General features: G+C 50.6%; 1 protein-coding gene across 3 annotated transcripts in view; it reads left to right on the forward strand.

Moving 5' to 3' along the window:
• Nucleotides 1-1,522: 1,522 nt before the first annotated feature.
• Nucleotides 1,523-18,471, forward strand: part of GPR50 (G protein-coupled receptor 50) — a 48,503-nt gene continuing 31,554 nt past the window's right edge. For 2 of the 3 annotated variants that reach the window (XR_005931052.1, XM_041119083.1), the window contains exon 1: nucleotides 1,525-1,710. Coding sequence is in view for 2 of the 3 variants with exons in the window: in XM_041119083.1 (XP_040975017.1) it covers nucleotides 1,536-1,710 (175 nt within the window). In the remaining variant the exon portion in view is untranslated. Of the gene's footprint in view, nucleotides 1,711-18,471 lie in introns of all 3 variants that reach the window. The other variant, XM_029996960.2, reaches the window with a different exon arrangement.

Raw genomic sequence — 18,471 nt, forward strand, 5'->3', positions numbered from 1 at the left:
ATACATCTGAAAGCATCTTAAAAATGGTGCAAACAGGTGCCAGAGCAGAGCCGTGTGAAGGTGAAAGGTGCTGAAAGGATGCGTCCACGCGAGCTGCTCCTGTCCCTGCTCCTGTACCGCAGGTAGGTCCTGAACGTAGACCAGCCGAAAGTCCGTGGACAAAACTGTTTGGTTTACACAGAGAAAATATTTGCAAAACTATGCAGAATTCAGTGCAGGGTGTCAACCAAGAAGCCCAAGGAAACCAAACTTCAAGCCAAAACGCTCTCTTTGACAAATTGAAAATGCATGATTTTGATCATTGTTTTCAAAAGACCATTTTGTTTCAAAATTGAGTGCTCTCCAGTCACGGGGAAAGGGTAAAAAGCCGCTTAAAGCAGCTTGGCTCAGCCAAGGCCTGAGCGGAGATGTGGGGCTGGCTTTGACCCCGGGCCGGGGCAGCCCCTGCTTGCTGCTCTTTTCGGCTGTGCCTCGCTGCTGCAAAGCATTTGCTTTTTGCTTTGTTCTTGACTCGCTCAACCGGGCAGTTGTAAAACCCCCGGGGTCGGGTTGTGACACAGCCTTTACGTTCGCTCGGGCACTTCGACCCGCACACGGAGAAGTGGCTTTGGGCTGAAGGTGGCGGAGATGCCACGGGGAGGAGGGCAGCCTTGGTGCCCCTGCCCTCACCCAGGCCCTAGCACAGCACCACGGCTGGTCTCCCCAGCCCATAAAACCTATTTTCTGGGTTTGTTTTTTCTAAATAAAGCTAAGAATTCGTGTGGTTGCTGTATTGCGGCTGGGACCTGACCACAGGGGCTCGGTCTCTTCTTGCTCATGCCGGCGTGGGGTAAAGCAGACAGGGCGCCGGGCCGGGGGAGGTGGAAATCCCTGCCGAGCGCCGCTTTCCTGCGGCTGAGAAGCGTGCCAGCGGGCTGCCGGAGTTGAAATTATTGCGGGGGCTTCTGCGTCGCACCCGCCAGAACGGCTAAAGAGCCCCGCAACGAAAGCCGAGTGGTTTTGTTCTGACATAACTGGTTGAAAAAGTTCTGGTGAGGAGGGGTTTGGCTCGAGGGTGGGACCGCCAACGCGAAGGCGACGCAAACCCTCGAGCGACACGGCAAACGGGCAAAGCGTCGCCTCTCCGGTCCCCCGCTCCGAGGGGGTAGGATCCCAGTGACACCCCCCCCCCCCCCGCCCCGGGCCGCCGGCCGGCCGCGGGGAAGAGGACGGTCCGCGTGTCACGGCGTGGCCGTGGGTGCGAGCCCCTCGCCCACCTGCGGCCCGGGGCTGCCCCCCGCCGCCGCCGCGCGGTGGCGCCATCGCACCGGAGAGCGCCGCGCCGGTGCCCCGCGCCGCGCACCGGGCAACCCCCGCCCCTCTCCCCGCCCCGGGCGGCGTGTCCGTGTCCGTGTCCGTGTCCGTGTCCCCCCCCGGGACGGGTGCCGAGGAGCGCTCGTCCCCGCGGGGGTCTGCCGTCGGGGCGGGAGGAGGAGGAGGAGGAGGAGGAGGAGGAGGAGGAGGAGGGACCCCGGCGGCAGCGGGTAGAGGCGCGCATGGAGCGAGCGGGGAGTAACGGGAGCTGCCCGGGCTGCCGGCTGGAGGAAGGTCCGTCGGTGCGGGCCGCTACCGCCCTGGCGGCCGTGCTTATCTTCACCATCGTGGTGGACGTGCTGGGCAACGCGCTCGTCATCCTCTCGGTGCTGAGGAATAAGAAGCTCCGGAACGCCGGTGAGCCCGGGGCGGGAGCGGGGAGGCGGGGCGGCCGCGCTGCCAACTTGCCGCCGCCGGCGGGCGGAGCGGCCCCGCACCGCACCGCACCGTACGGTACGGTACGGTACGGTACCGCACCGCGCCCGGGGCTCCGCCGGCCCCGCACGGCAGCGCTCCCCGCCCGCGGCCGGGCGGGAGCCTGCGGGGAGCCAGCGGCGGACGGGCCCGCAGCCCCTCCGCTTGGCACCGGAGCGGTAAAAGGGCGTCTCGGGAGCCCCGGGGGCCGCGCTGGCCCGGGTGGAGGGGCGGTGAGGCGCTCGTCTTTTCCCTCCGGTGACCCGAGTCACGGCGGGGGTTCCCGGCTCGCCGTCTGTCCGTCCCGTCCCGCTGCTTCTGTCCTCCAACTTCTCGGAACTTGTGTCTCCCAGAGGCAGCCGCAAATGGAGGAGCCCCGACTCACGTCGCGACTCAGGTAAAACCCGCATTCCTTCCACCAGCAGCGTGCGGGGAGAGAGCGGGGAGAGCAGGCGCTGGCGAGGAGGACTCCGAGTGCCGGGGGCAGGTGCAGAGGAAGACCGCTCCTGGGTCGAGACGAGCCCGTTACAACGCCGAGCGCTTGCTTTTACGTCCCAGCCTTGCGTGTGGTTTAGCGTTTTCGTCTCAAAGGTGCTGTGCTTTAGGTGACCAACTGGAAGCAGAGTGAAGATTTTCCGTGGTTTTTCCGTGGGTAATTTGAAAGTCTGCTTTGGCACCTTGCGTATTGACCTCCCTAGTAAATTAATCTAGGAAAATTCTTGATATTAACCATTTTTAAGAAGGTTGTGGGTTTTGAGCGTGTAGTTTGTTTCTTTTGGGTTTTTTTTTTTTTTTTTGCCTTTGCCGTTAGCAAAGAAATAGCACTGGATATAAATTTTAGTAAAGAAATAGCACTGGCTATAAATCGCTCTGGAAGGACTTTCAAGTAGTCTGTGTAGTGCTGCTTAAAACACACCGTAGAGTATGTTTTGCTAAGGACTACACCACTGTCCGCTTTTATAGTGAAAGACGTAAAATGACCTTTAGTTTTATAGCTTGTAAAATGGTTTTAATTAAATATCTTCCGTGTTTATAATGTGTAAGACAAAGTCGTAAGGATTTTGGAGATGCTGATCTCTCTCTGTCTCTCTCAACTTTCTGTAAATGTAGAGTAACTCAACAGAGTTCAGTAAAAGCAGCTGATGGCTAAGACTGATGGGACAATTTCACCCCAGTGCCTTTAACATTCGACTGATTTATTAATGATAGTACAAAAATGGCTGCTGGCTTAGGCAGGTGCTGGATGCAGTGACCTCGACCGGTGAGTTGCTCTCTAACCGGTACACGAAACGCAGCCCACAGTATCCACAATACATGAACATGCTGTACTGGGTTTATGAGAACTTTAATATAGTTGGGAAAGGTATTTTCCATTCTCTTCAGCTTTGCTTTAAAATGTGAGCGCTGTGAGCTTGTGATCGGTGGTTCTGGGAAAGAAAAATAGAGACACCCTCCCCTTCTACCCAAGATAATTAGTGGTTTATGTTATCTGGCTGGTGGGGCAGCAAGCAGATTTGAAACTATTTAGCTGCTTTTATCACCTTTCAAATTGTTAATGGCTTGAATGCATTTCATGTCTTAAGACTGCCTCTGTTATGAGTTGAGTTAAAGTTCCTGCAAAAGTGAAAAAGAACAGCTTTCCCTTGAAGTGACCACGGAGGTGTTTTCCAAATCTTAATCCTTGTCAGTAACCCGTTGTCTGCTCTGCATGCAAGCTATCGGGATGTACGAGTAAAACCAACGCAAGTGAAATCGTTGTTAACCTCCTTGACTTGCGGGGAGGTGCCTTTCATTGCACACAGAACTTGAGGGTGACTAGTGGGGAATTCAGTGTTACACGCTTCGAAGCGGTGGTAGGTATCGAGAGACCCGTCCTGCTTTGTTGACCTGAGCATCGTTCCTCCTTCAGTCAGCAGCCTAAACTGGGAATGCCTTTGCCAAGTCACTAGAGGGGTTCAGCAGCAGGAAAGCGAGGTTGTCAGACTGATGGTGATGGTCCAAAGTTCAGTAAGGTAAAACATCTAACCAGCATTTAACTGTTGTCATCTTGTTTGGCTGGAAAGATCATGTGTGTTTAGGATGTTCAGACAATGTTCTGCATCTGTCCATGTCGGGAAGCGAGCGGGCTGTCTGCCTCCCTGGATGCAGAATGAGAAGTCAGGGGTCTCAGCTCAGTTCATGGTCCTCCTGACATGTGAGCAACACCACGAATGAGAGGGGCTCAGCTGGAGCGCAGCTGAAGGCCTTTGGACAAAGTTTTTCTGCTCATGTTCAAACCTACCCTAAGTCAGTCCAGTAAATGAAAAGGACACCCGTTATGGATGTGTCAGCTCTTGCCAAATCCTGGAAGCCCCAAGCCCTCCATTTCTGGAGCAAGCTTACAGGGAAGCTAGCAAGAGCCCAGCTACAAGGTCGTCCAGCTGGAGCTAAAACTGCATCGCCGGGGTAGGCTGGATTCAGGCTGGGATGTGAAACTGGCACTGCTTCAGTAGCTGCGGTGGGTGATCACTCTCGTGGGGATGGGGTTTTTGGTCCATCCCCCTGGCCCTCTCTGCAGCACTTGGCACACTTCAGCGCCTCTGCGCAGCCTGTAGCTGCAACGGGCAGAGAGGAGGAGTGTGGCTGTCAAGCGGGGTCTCACGAGGGGTACCCTCACCGGTGTGGTCAGCTGCCTGGAGGACATCAGCAGCTGCCCGGAGCTGAACGAGCAGAAGGAGGTGAGTGGTGCCTGTGAGCAGAGGAAATCCAGATTCACTGAAAGCCCCAGGCTTCCTCCGTGGTGGACAGTTCACGTCCACGGTTGGTTGTTCGATCAGTCACGCTGGAGAACTGCTGGCATTAAGCTTTCCTACAGTAACGTCCAGCTACCCCGACACTCGGAGCTGCTTGTATGGTCTGAGGGGTCCAAACAAACCTCCAGGCTTTGGTCCATATGTCCGCAGCGCAGGACATTTAGATGGTTGAGGGCGTGGGGAATAACTCTGCTCCTCTGGCAGGAGAGATGTCTGTATGTCTCTATGGGAGGCAGGTGAGAAGGGGTGAACTTTTTTGGCAGCTGAAAGCCTTCAAAAACCTGGCCACCCTGCTATCCCTGCACTGGTGGAGTTTAAACGCAAAATACCTGACCTCTAAAACTTTCCAAGAGAAATCACTCCACTCCTTTTTCCCTCTGGGAAGGTGTAAGATATGTCGGGTCGGTGTTGGTGTGTCCTGTGTCGTTACTGGAAGGTGCTCAGAGTGCTGAGCACAGATTAGGACCCGTGTAGGAAATAATAGGAGGGAGCCGTGTGTTACGTGGCACGTGCAGGATCGTGTCTGGCCGAAGGCTGCTGGCATGGCTGAGTCTACAGCTTTTCGTTTGTGGGTCCCGCTAGCTTTACAAGGGTGAAAATCTGCACTAAAAACAGCCAATATTTTTCAATGAGCTGGCCCGCTTTTTGGGCAGAGGCTCTGGAAATACCCTTCTCTAGATCTCCTGCACTTGCTGCAGACTTAGGCACACAGCCAAAACGTGCATTCCCTGAAAACTCATGTCTCCCACCGGTGCTGCCGGGAGCTTCGTGTGCAGAGAGCCATTTCTGCCACCTCGTGGGCCCTTTTCCCTCGTGGAAACATCACCTCTCTGGGGAGCCGAAACCTCCGTGGGGGCAGGCGGCACAGGTATAACTCTAATGAGGTCACCGGGCTCAACCGGCTTTTAATCCTCTGATATACACTGTACACTGATGTTTGCATAGCACTGGGGATTTTGTTCTTACACTGTCACACCGGCCAAAGTCAAGCGTCACACACAAGTCTGCATGTATTATGTCAACACAGTTCCCTTTGTCAGCCAAATGTGTACTCTTAGAGGAAAGACTAGATCAGTTTGACAAGCCCTCCGACCAGAAAACTCTGTTGACTAGCACTAACGGTGTTTCCATCTCCGAATACTGGCCGTTCCCTGGCTCTGCCGGGGACTGCAGGCAGGGTAACCAGCCTGCGGTTCCCGGGTCAGGCCATTTGCCCTCTGAAAATATTGGCACGACGCTAAGTTTTTGTTTGCTTGAGTGGAGTTTTTTATTTATTGTTCCAAGACCTCTGGAACTTCCTGGCTGGCCTGGGACATGTTTCTGTTTGGCTTTTTTGGGTTTTTTTTTAAGTCAATGTTAGGGATTTGGTGAGCTCCTTCATACACTTTGATGTGCAGGTTTTCTAGTTACAGATATGAAAAATGGTTGGCAGACGGTGTTGGGTATCTTCCCAACTTGCTTCTCAGAGAATTTTGTTATAGCTGAGATATACGTCATCCTTATCTGCAAAGATAAAAAGTAATGCTTATACTTTCTACATCTTCTGTATCAGGATAATTTCACTGTACTTTTTTAGCGTCAAGCCTGTTGTATTGATAGGTTGTTGCTTTTTTTCCTGATATACCTATTGCCATTAGTTTTTTTGTTGTCTTTTAGCTTTCTTTATAAAATGTGTTGATTTCCAGCTACTAATTTTATAGTGAATTTTCTGTTTGTTACATATTTTATTTATTTTTTAATTTGTCTCTTGTTTTAAAAAGAATTCTTATTTTAAACCAAATAAACTTTTTTTGAATATAGTATTGATTTTTTGGGGGGAAAGGAGAGCTCTACTAAGGCATCTTTAAACGTTTCCCAATAAGCATTGTGTTTTCTCTCAGTTATTTTTGTGTCTGATTGTTTCTAGTTTTGGGAAACTGACCTTTTAGAGATGTGTTGGACCATGTTCTGCTTCCTTATCTCAGATGCAACTGAGAGCTGTGATTGGTTTTCTTCCAGCTACTGCAGGATTTCCTTGTCCTAGAAAGCTATCTATTATATGTAACTGTGTTGAGATTACTTCTTTTTAAAATTTTTTTAATTTCTTTTTTTAGCACCACAAACCCTCCAGCACCTGCCACAAGCCTGAAATTACATCTTTTCTTTCTGTACATTGTGGGTAGATGCTTCAGGAGCTGCTCATCTGTTCTGCTGATTCATTTGTCTATAGCAAACTCCCACCAGTGCTTCTGCAGCAGGCGTCTTCGCTTTCTGGTGGGCTCTGTTGAGGGCAACGTGCTGTTTGTCGATGAAACAGTGGGAAGGTTGCCGGGACTCTAGGGGACCCTGGAGTTGCACCCGCTTCCCCGCTCCCTGGGTCCTCTGATGTGGAAGGGTGACACCCGGCACCCTCTTGCTCTTCGACAGGGATGGGTGCCCGTGACATCGAACGGGTGAGCTGCTGACAAACGGTCTCGCTGTTGCTTCTCCGCTGTTGGCGGGGAGTAATCCACGACAGCGTTTGCTTTTAGCTTCATTACTGGACGGTGACGAATTTGCCGTATCACGCTGACTGCCAGTGATGCTTCCCGTGCCGTCCACCACGGGAACGTTAACTGCGGCGATAGGGCTGCTCCAGAGAAGCCCGGCTGGGGCCGGGGCTGGGGCTCGGCGCGGGGATCGCCTGGGCTATACGGTTGGTGCAGAGAAGTTGCTGGAAGCGGTCTGTGGGGTGAGCAGCGCGTACCCAGTGCACCCAGTGGGCTGTGGGAGCGGCGGAGCGGGCGTGCTGGTGGGCATGCATCGGTCCCTCCCCGCGCCCCGCCGCCGCGGCCCCCTGCCCTGCGGGTCTGCCGGTGGGCGCTGGAGCGGGGCCACCGAGGTGCTGCAGGAGGTGGGAGAAGGGGGAGAGACAGCGGGATAAAACCTGGGGGAAACTTACTGCGGATTAAGGTAGAGCCTGAGCTTTAAGCGTAATAGGAGCGTGAAGTGAAGAACAGTCTTAACCTGTTTTTTCCTAGAAGGTGATTTGCATAGCGAGACACGGAGGAACGGGACTTTGCTTGGTCTGTGTCGCAGGCGCAGGGCACAGCCCCGTGGCCGAGCTGATTTGGAGATGTCTCTGACAGCATCACCTTCATGCGCTCCAGCTTTGGTGGGGTTTCACGTCGCGTTCCCACCCCGACCCTTGCCCATCTCTCCTCCCAGCGGGGCTGCGCTGGGCTCCCCCCGGGCTGTGGGAGCAGCGGGGTGCCCAGAGCGTGGAGGAGGAGGCTCGGAGCCGCCGTCCTGCTCGGAGCAGCGTTCGCGGCCCCGTGCTGTGCCGCTCCCATGCTGTACTCTGGGAGCTCCGGAGGAAGCGGCAGCTCGCTCGGGTGTGAGCAGCTCCTAAGTTTTTTTGGAGTGCAGTAGCTTCAGAAGTATTTCTAAATTGGTCCTTCATACAGCTCCATAGGGGATCCCAAGGGGATTCCATCCCATCAAGTGTGAGAGGTCAAAGCCACCAATTTTTGGTTTTGCTTTTTTTAAAATTTTTTTTTCTAATTTTTTCTGGGAAAAAAACCCTCCTTACAATTCATGTAAATGGGAGTATTTTTAGGAGTGCTGGATCTCAGGAGCCCTTTGTGAAACTTTGCAGAACTACCAGCAGAAATATCTACTTCCCTGTCGTGGTTTAACCCCAGCCAGCAACTAAGTCCCACGCAGCCGCTCGCTCACTCCCCCCTGGTGGGACGGGGGAGAGAATCAGCAGGGTAAAAGTGAGAAAACTTGTGGGTTGAGATAAAGACAGTTTAACAGGTAAAGCAAAAGCCACACACCAAAGCAAAGCAAACCAAGGAATTCATTCACTGCTTCCCATGGGCAGGCAGGTGTTCAGCCATCCCCAGGAAAGCAGGGCTCCATCGCGCCTAACGGTTACTTGGGAAGACAAAATGCCATCACTCCAAACATCCCCCCCTTCCTTTTTCTCCCCCCAGGTTTTTATTGCTGAGCATGACGTCCTATGGTCTGGAATATCCCTCTGGTCAGTCGGGGTCAGCTGTCCTGGCTGTGTCCCCCCCCAAGGTGGGGTGAGGAGCAGAAAAGCCCTTGGCTCTGTGTAAGCGCTGCTCAGCAATAACGAAAACATCCCTGTATTATCAACACTGTTTTCAGCACAAATCCAAAACATAGCCACATACAAGCTAATATGGAAAAAATTAACTCTATCCCAGCCAAAACCAGCACATGCCCCCACTCCAACATGTTGGTTTTTCAGGAAAACCCCTGTTTGGACGAGGACTTGAACACAGCCCCCTCAGTTGTGGATGTGCAGCTGGGGAACAGAGTTAAAATACTGTCAGTCACTCAGTAAGTCAGCAGTGCTCAGCATGCACTTCAGGTGTTCTGGTGGTTTGATAGCCAGGTGATATGTGGTCAAGCAAGTGATTATATTATAAATACACGATTTGAGAGAAATTAAGCAGGTTTCCACTAGAAACAGTAATTCTAGCATTTCTGAACTGGGGAATATTTCTCTTTGCCAAGCGTTCGACAAAGGTTTTGTTACATGTTGGGGCAGGTCTCTATGCACTTACCCTCAAATTAGTTGAAACAAAAATCCTCTGATTAGGAAGATCTGCGTCTTGTATCACGGAAAATAAGACCCTGCCTCCCTGGGAGGGCCACCCTATGGGCCTTGCAACAAGAGTTAGCAAGCCAGGTTGAGCCAAGTGCTGAGCTCCCTTTCTCCCTCTCTGAATCCTTCCAACCCCTTTGCCCTTCCTTGCCTCTAGCAAAGGCTTTTCTTTTATTCCTTTCAGCCCCAAAGAGCATTACTGCCCCAGGACTTGGTGTTCCTGAAAGATCTGGAGAGCCGAGTACTGGCTTAGATAATAGCAAATAATTAATTACCTTGCAGACGGCCCTTCAACACAAGCTGGAATATGTTTTGGGAAGAGGGAAGGTGGGCATACGTGCTCAAAGTAGCTGCTCTCTGTGTGACTTCTGGAGTGATTAATTAAAAGGCTTAAAAAGACAACTGTCACGTGATGGCCTATAAATAAAATGGAAATTAATTCAGAGATGGTCTTTGTTTGCTTTTTTTTTCCTTTTTTGCATTTTCATTGCATTTTGTTTGCTTTTCTTTCTCTGTGCAGAATGTTTAATCCCTTCCAAGTCCGTCCCACAGCAGAGAGCAGGGGCAGAGGAGGACAGGACCGTCCTTTGGGCTGGTTGGCAAGGAGAAGGCTGTGCCACAGTCCCAGGACACTCCAGTCCCTGACAGCCCCGGTCTGATGGGACTGCTCTTTGTGGAAGATGTAGAAGGAAAGCCGTGGCGTAGCTTTCTCATGTTTAACTACTCCCATTCCCAAAAGTTGGAGGGAGGACCAGTGAATCCCTGTGTTCTGAGACCGTTCACTTGATGTCTTCTGTTGAGAGACCTCAGATCTTGCTTTGTTGAACAATCCCCAGCATCACCTTCAGATGTGGTCTTGACAAACGCTGCGATGGCTGCGGGGGACTGAGGTCCAGCAGCCCGGGGTCCGACCTGCCCTGAATCCCTGCTTGTCCTTGGACTTAGATGCAACACTCGTGGGCCTGGGCTTGGTCCTGGATGAATTTCAGGCACAACTGAGCTGGATGCCGGAGCTGCTGGGGAATGAGTGTGTCACAGCCGTGGATCCCGAGCCAGCATAAAAGGATCCAGGTAGAGACGGGTTCGGCGAGGCCTGGGGCAGGAGGATGCGCAGAAGGTGGGGAAGGAGGGGGATAAGTGGGAATGCTGATGGAGTGGTGAGAATTCGGCCACAGCAGGATTTGGCAGGATGTGCCAAACGCAGCCAGAGCGAACGAGGGCGGGCAGTAGGATGCTTAGACTAACCGAGCATCTTCCCCATCCCGAGGGGAAAGGTGGGGAGAACTGGCAGCTCTGCCTGTTGCAGACATTTGTGTTTGATGGTAAGAGTAGGTGGGCTCAAGAGACCCTGATGTCTTCTGGGAGGGAACGTAGCTGGCCCCGTGGGTGCCGAGCAGGCGGTTCCCGTGGGCTCTACGAGCCATAAGTTAAATGGAGTCTAACTTATTTCATCTTACTCCTGGCCCTGTGTCTGGCCTTCAGGTCTGAGCTGTGAGTTTTATTTCTGTAGATATTGCAGTAGAAAGTAGAGCAAATTGAATCTTAATGGGGTGGGTGAAATCCACAGCGGAGTCACATTCGGATGCGTTAGGAACTGGAGCCCTGGCCCGTGCTGCCAGAGGGAAGCACTGCCTGACAGCCAGGCGGGAGGGAGCAGCCCACAGCACGGATCCTGCAAGGCGCGGGCCAAAATGGGCGACACGGGGCTCTCCTGTGGCTTTAGCTCTGTCCTACTTGTGGGGAGATTCACAAGGAGGGATTTAGGAAAAGGAGATGTTCTGCAGGTGGTCCAGGATTTTCCAAGGACTCGTGCAGGGTGACTAATTTGTTTTCCTGCACGCTGCGGGGTGAGGAGACCCTATTGACTGAGGTCACCACGGCAGCTTAAGCCAGCCCTGGGACCTGCATACGAACATGGCGTAGGAGGGTTTGTGGAGTGGGCAGCAGGCAGAGAAGGTAAGAGGGAGTGAAAGGCTGGGGTCCTGGTGCATGGGAATGGGTTTGGGCTCTGCTTTTAGGGTGGAACTGCTGGAGACGGGGAGGAGATGATCTGTGCTCAGGACTGGTTCTTCTGTATCTACCCAGTCTACCTACTTATTCTCCTGCTTGCGTCTGCTGGCCAGTTTCAGTGGCAGGAGCCATCCCGCTCTCACTGTCTTCCCACTTTTTTGGTCCCAAGTCCCATCTGCAGGCTGCTGAAATACTCCTGCCTGGCCTTTTTAGTGTTGTACATTTGTCCTCCCAACACATCCGTCAGCACTCAGTTTTGGGGCTTCCTTGGGCCAACGGAGAGTCCCTGGCTCCGAGGAGAGCAGAGTCACACCTCCCATCAGAGGGATTGGGGCTCGCCCGTGTGGTGGGCAAGGGAAGAGGTGACGGGACCTGTGTTTCGAGGCATGCTGACAGAGACGGGAAGGGTTGGGGACGTCGGGGGAGGCGCGTGGGGCTCCCACTCATGTCCCCCGGGGAACAGGGAAGCAGGGATGGCAGCGCGGTGGCACTTCCCCCGTGCTGCTGTTGGTTTCCAAGCAAAACTCAGTGTTGTTCTTGGCTGGTTCCTAGGAAAATGGATTATACCATATTCAAAATATTCACTCCTGGATTTAATAATATCGCAAAAATAACTTAAACATATTTCTTTCAGAATCTTATGGTATTCCATGGAAATGCTGTCTGTTTTTCTGCCGGGGTTGCCAAGCATGTACTCCAAAGCCAACATTCATGCAAGTCATCGCTCTTTTAAATAGAAGGGGAGAACAATAGCCTGCGTTGGTAGCTTTGGCCCCGTGCTGTCTGAGGACAATGGCTGTACATTGTACCATTCACTACCTTCAGCTTTTCATCAAAGTTTCCTGGGTCATAGCTCTGCGTTGACATCGCTAGAGAGGTGCCTTGGGGAGCAGAGCCAGGGCTGAGCGGATGGGTAGCCTTCCTCTACGACTACACCTTTTCCAGGTTCAATTGTTCTTCAGTCTCTGCACCTATAGAGACTGTTCTTCAGTCTCTACACGTCAAGGTCCTCCCTCCTCATCTTTTACTTTGAGATGCTCTAGAACTTTTTGGCAGTTGCCTCAGTTGTGGAGGAGCTGGGAAGGCGGTGGAGGCCTCTCGACTCACTGGCCTGGTGTCTTATCCGCAGAGCTGGCATGAGCCAGCCCAAAGAAAAGCAAACCCCAGCCCCTGCGATTGATTGCCCAGCCAAGTGAAGTAGCCCAGCCTTACAGCACCTCCAGGCCAAGCCTGCGGCTTTTCTGTGTGGTCGGGGAGGAGGTCAGAGCTGAAATTCAGGAATAGTCTGGCCAACGGTGCCGTGAGGACATGGGCATAAGGTATGTTAACTTTATCTCGAGCATAGTAAGCACCCTTTCCAGTTCCTGGTACAGAGACTAAAAGCATGGCATGACGATGTAAAATGTCCCTGGAAGAGGCTTCCAGGAGCATTTGGAGTAGTCTGGAGTTGGCAAAATTCATATTCCTGCTTTTCTCTCACTCTCCATCATCCTCTCTCACGCTCCCCTCCCACCTCCACTCTTCTGACTCCTGGTGGAGGGCAGATCATGCTCACACTAACAGTACCTGTTAATATCTGACTGAAAATATATCTGTCTCTTCTGAGGTTTGCACCATTAGCTTATTTACAAATGGCCAGTATGATCTCAGCATCTCAATAAACAGTAGAAGCAAAGATGAAGATGAGTTAAAAAGTTAGCTCTTCTCTGCTTTCCATCACTAGTTCTGCCTGTTTTCTTTCTGGCCTTTCAAAAAATATTGGCACCGTCTCTGGACTTTTCAGTGCTCTCCTTTGCAGGGAGAAATTAAGCTAGAATAAAGTATGCTGGTCCCTTTTATGTGGAAGTAGATGTTGTCAAGTCAGAGATTATATCTTGGCTTTTCCAAGGGAAGACTAGAAATGAAAGAGACCTTTTCCACTATACCCAAGATGTGAGTGTTAAGTCAGCGGCAAGCTCTGCCTTTCTGTCTTAGGTCTTATGTCTCAAACGGTCTTTCTACGAATCAAAACTGATTAGGCAAAACTAATTGGACTAAGTAGAAAGCTTGCTGACAAAACCCTTGAAGAGTAGGTGTAGTTGACAGGCACTGAAATGATCAGATATTGCAGTATGGATTGCAAGCTCTGCCTCTCTTATGCTCGTCCTTGGGAGTTTCTGTAGGGAAGGCAGAAGTGCGGTGCGAGGGCTTGCAGAAAAAAGCACGTGCGGTGGGAGAAGGAAGGACTTGTTCAGTGGGAGGCTGTCAAGCTAATCTCTGCCTTCAAACAGGCAGTCCTGCCTGCCGAGAGCTCTCACGGCCAGCGGTTTGAGCAAAGAGGAGCAGCAGGAGTCGCGGCTCTGTGCTGTTCTAGACGAGACGCAAGCCGGCAGCTCCCGCAGGTGATCTCCTCGCATGTCTTGCCGTGATGCATCTGGGTGCCCGGGGCGCAGAGCGGTGCCTTTCTGCACGTGCCAGCTGTGCCCTTGCACGGCGCCCTGTGTTTTTAAGGGATCGACAAGGCCAGGCTGTTGCAAAGTGCCCTCTTTCAGGGCACTTCTCGCCCAGGTTAGGAGTGGACCGAACATCTAGGCGTATGCAGTAGTCTTCTGGTCCTTCAGAGATACACCAGCTTTATCCTCGTAGGAAAACAGAGAACTTTTTAGGCAATGTGCTCGTGTTGTTCCTCACAGATGCTGACCGGCCAATTCTTAATGACCCAAGACCTCACCGGGGACTTCAGAGGGCTCTGCTTTCAGGAGGACAGCTGCAGTGAACAAAACATTCCCCGCCTGGTCTAGATGAGCGTTGAAAGGTGAGGTGATGCTGTCTGCCACCGCCTAGCTAAGCCCTTCAAAAAGGCAAGTCAGGACAGAGGAGCTGGGAACTGACTTGAGGGAAAACCTAGGTGGGAAAACCGGGGTTTCCCGTGCAAGGCAATGAGGGAGTAAAATTGGCTTGCTTTGCCTAATTAGGACAATAGACTAATTAGCTAACGAGAGAAGCCTTCCCAGTGTAGATGTAACATCGGAAGCCATTAATTAAAAGTCTTGCTAAATCCCAGGCTAGACAAAGCCTTTGGGATTAGTGTGGGAGCAAGAAATAACCACTGGATGAACACCAGCATTGTGTCCCTTAGCAGACACAGAGCCTTCTCCGCCTTCTCCGTGGAGTCTTTAAAATAATAAATTTGCTTTGGAATAAATTATACAGATATGGAAACAGAGCAGTGGGCAAGCAACAAACAGGGCTTACAAGGAGCTAGACTGTTTCAGCCTTCCTGTGGTAGCATCTGTTTTTCCTTACTGGTATTTTGACTGCAGTTCTCTCTTTTGTTATTTCTTTTTTTGAGACAAATTTCCCCCAGGAGAGGCTGGATTTCTTCTGATTGATCGTTAGCTTTACAAAAACAGTTGCTGCTGCTGGACCGTTCCCATTGCTTTGATGAACCAGTCTTTCACAGTTTTTTCTTACCTTTGAAAGTGATTCTTTTGCCCATTTACAACAAATGTGGAAAGATACCCACTTTTCCTCCCATGTGGAATGAAGACAAATGATCAAACTCTGACACTTTTTTCCTGGAATGGGGTCCTGGTTTGTAATCAACACTTGTATTTTCCTCTCCCCTGTTTTAAAATGAGTTTCAATTCCTAGCAATCAACAAAACTGTGCTCTGAAGAGGTGACTCAGATGGCAAATTGTTATCCCCCTCTTCCAGCTCCTATAGTGTTCATAATGTGGGCAGAAGCTTCTCCTGTGAGGGTGCTGCTGAAGGGCATGCCGCCACTGCCCTGGCTCCCGCAGAGGTGGCATGAGCGTGTCAGGTCTCTGCTTACACTGGCTTATGGTAGGTGCTACTTTGTAATGGACCCTCCGCCCGAGGAGATTTTACCCTATGGTTTAATATGCATTACCCTACAGTGGGATACTCAGTTAATGGGCAGGCACCCGTGTATGTATCTCGCTGGTGAGGTTTGCTTGTGAGGTTTTAATGGTTTGTACTCCCAGAAGATAAAAGTTGGCAGAGAGGTGGCTAGCATGAAGGTAGTTTTGGGTGTTAAGGGGAGGGTGGTTGTGCTGCAAAGTTGTTGTGCACTGTGGTCCCGTTCTTGTTGCTGTATGGCTGTAGGACTTGGCTGATACCCCTGTGTTGTAAGCGTCCTTACTGCAAAGCTGGTGAGTTGTTGGGCCGAGCCCTTAGCCACAAGCTGTCCTTAGCTGTGGTAAAATGCCCCCCAAACTGGAGCTGAAGGATACAGCACGTCAATGAAGAGGAATTGCTGAGCAGCCCTTTGTCTGGTTTAGCTTTCTGCTATGGACATCTAAGACAAGTTCATTTTGAAATAGAAATCTGACTGGTTATTCTGCACCGTGTCACCCAAGAAAAGCACTTATTTTTTTAAAGAAGAAGAGACAGAGAAGCCAATTCCTGAAAGGATTAATTTTGTGCACGTCCTTCCACACACCCTTGCTTCTCTAATTCTGCTGAGACTGCTGTTTTACGGGGGAAACCAGGAAGGGAGAGGAAAGGTGCTGTGTCCAGGGCATCTAAACGCGTTTGGTTGCTGACTGCAGGATGAGCATGCCAGCGTGGATGGGCTCCTGGCTTTGTATTGCACTTCTATCTTTGGAAACCCAGTGGCCCTTTTTGTTCTGATGGGTCTGTTTTAAACTCTTGGACTTTCCTCAAAGCAGGGTTCTCAGTGTGTGCTGAATCCACTTTAAAGTAATCGGGTGGGATTTGAATTGGCAGCCACAAGTAACTGGTGGTGCAGCTGCGTTTGTTGGGGCACCCTGGCTGCAATGCCTTTAGCAGAGCATAAATGTGTTCCTAGTAACGCTGTTAGAGTGGGTGCTGGTCCCAGGACACGTCCGTCCCTGCTGTATCGTTTGTACTGGTCTTGCGGAGAGAGGACGGTCCCGGTCACGCGTGCTGCCGGAGGCTGCCAGCCCCCCTACAACCCGTGCTGTGCTGGAGCGCTGATGTACGAGCTGCCACACCGACGGGGACTGCAGAGCTCGGCACGTCGCTCTCGGGACCAAAAGGCGATCCCCGCAAGGCGTGCGATGTCCGTGGGTAGGGTATTGAGCGGCTGGCCTGTTCTCCTGCTGTGCTGTGCGTTCCTGGGGGGGGGGAGAGCGGGGGGAAAACAGGGTGGATTCAAGAGAGAGAATGACTCCCTCCCTCCCAGGCATCCTAGAGCTCCAAATACTTGAACATCTCTGCCGTAATGGGAAGATAGATACTTTGCAATCACGCTAAAAAGATACTGTATAAAAGACTTCTGATTTGGCACCTTTTGTCCTTCTGACTGGTGCTGACTTTAAAGCAGGCACGGTATCTGCTGGAGTGGCCTTGAAGTGGCACAGGAATAGCAACAGGGGAAACTGGAGTGGAAGTTCCCTACAAAGTTAGTAAAAGGACAGCCTGAAGCTGAAATGTCATTCAGTTGCAAAAGAGATGAAAGTAGCTTTTGCTTGAATACAGCCCCTTTCTTATACCTCCGCCTGTGATCTTTGTGACTATGTATTTGTCAAAAATGCTTTTCAGTTTCCTGTTGTGGAGGGTGTGAAAGTCAAAGAGTTTGAAAGCTCTTGTGCTGGCTTTCTGGGCAGCTGGGAACAAAACCCAATGCTATTGATATCCCTGCCACCAAACTTTTATTCTTATCCTTTGCACTTAGGAAAGTAAGACAGAAGATGTGATTTCTTTAGCATGGTGATGAGCTGTGGACTGTAACAGGAGCGTCCTTTCCAGGGGACTGCTGCTGGATGAATATATTTCAGACCCACTATGTGCTGCTTTCTCTGTCCAAGACAAGGAGATTTAGAGCTGTAGTACCTGGAAGAAGCTAAGATGTGTTTGTGTCCATCCCATCGCCACGTTTACTTTATTCCTGTCAGAAATGCCTAGTTTGCATTTTAACAGATGCATCAGGGGTAACGCTTCTTCCCCCTGAGTACTGCTGGTGGTAGGATGAGACCTATAGATCAGCTGCCTGTGCAGCTGCGGTTTCACCTCACATTGTGTTAGTTTCTCCACCTCATTCCTTCTCCCCCCATTTAAAATTATTTTTGCTTTTAAGTGCTTTTCCAAGCTGTGGAAAGCTACTGACATTCCGAAACTCTCAACCTCTACCACAGAGAACACAATTCTTCTGCATTCTCTATCAACTGTTTTATAATTCATTATTCCAGTAACACCTAAGCTTTCAAACATTTGTGGGTTGTTTAAACTTATTAACTCTATGAATTCTGAATGTACGTGTCTGCTAATGCATCAGAGCTGTTCCTCGTGCCTCTTGTATTTCTCTGTCTTCCTCAAAATCATGCTGTATTAATTCCTTCAGTGATTAACAGTGTCTGCTTACAATTGTGTTGGAATTATCTTGAGAAGTAAGAAGCCAGCTAAAATTCAATGCAGGACAAGGCAATCTCGATACGGAATTTGAAAGTGCTGCAAAATTATACCTAAAAGAGATCAAGCACCTCTGTTTCAAAAGCTACTCTGTCCTTTTCCCTTCCTTCTGAGTAGTAAATGACCTGCATTAAAACAGTTTAGGTGAGCAACGAAACGCATCTATATGTAAGCAGCAAAAAGACAGAAACAGAGCGAGATGAATCCAAAATTATTTTCTGAAGCAACTTGGAGCCTTCTAACTTAAGATCTGCGTTCTGAATCACTGTGCAGAAAAATAACCCTTTGTCCACGTGAATAGATTTAGATAGGCTTTAAAAGGAAAGGGTGATACGAAGTGTGGTGCTTGGGTTGGCCTTGTGATGAGGATGCTGTCTTTTGGGGTCACCTCTACTGCCATCCTCTCAGTCTCCCCTTTCCCGTGACAATCCCTTGGAATTGGGCCAAGACAGTTTCACACTGGGAAGCGATGTAAAGCTAATGAGTAGGGTTTCACGGCATGGAAAATATTTGCTCTCTTCTGCGAATCTTCTTCCTTTTCCTTAATCTCTGAACATCTCCATGCATAATCTCGCCTATAATTAAACCCACGTTGGAACCAAGAGTGTGGCACCTAGTAATTACTTTATTAATGAATATTGTTCATATGACTTTCATTATCTTTCACTTATGTTAAAAATGGATTTTTACTTGCCATTGGTCGAAGTCAAGAACGTAGCGTGTATTTAAAAAACACACACAAACTCAACCCTTTTTCTGTTGGGGGTGGAAAAAAAAAAATCCCACCCACAACCCGTGTTCCAGGCTTCCCAAGTATTTAAGCAAAATTAGTAATTGTCTTTAAGGAGTTAAACTTGTGGAGCTTTAACTGAGAACTACACAACCTTTTTTGGTAGTTGTGGAAAGAT

Source organism: Aquila chrysaetos, chromosome 21, assembly GCF_900496995.4.
Source record: "Aquila chrysaetos chrysaetos chromosome 21, bAquChr1.4, whole genome shotgun sequence".
NCBI classification, from domain to species: Eukaryota; Metazoa; Chordata; class Aves; order Accipitriformes; family Accipitridae; genus Aquila; species Aquila chrysaetos.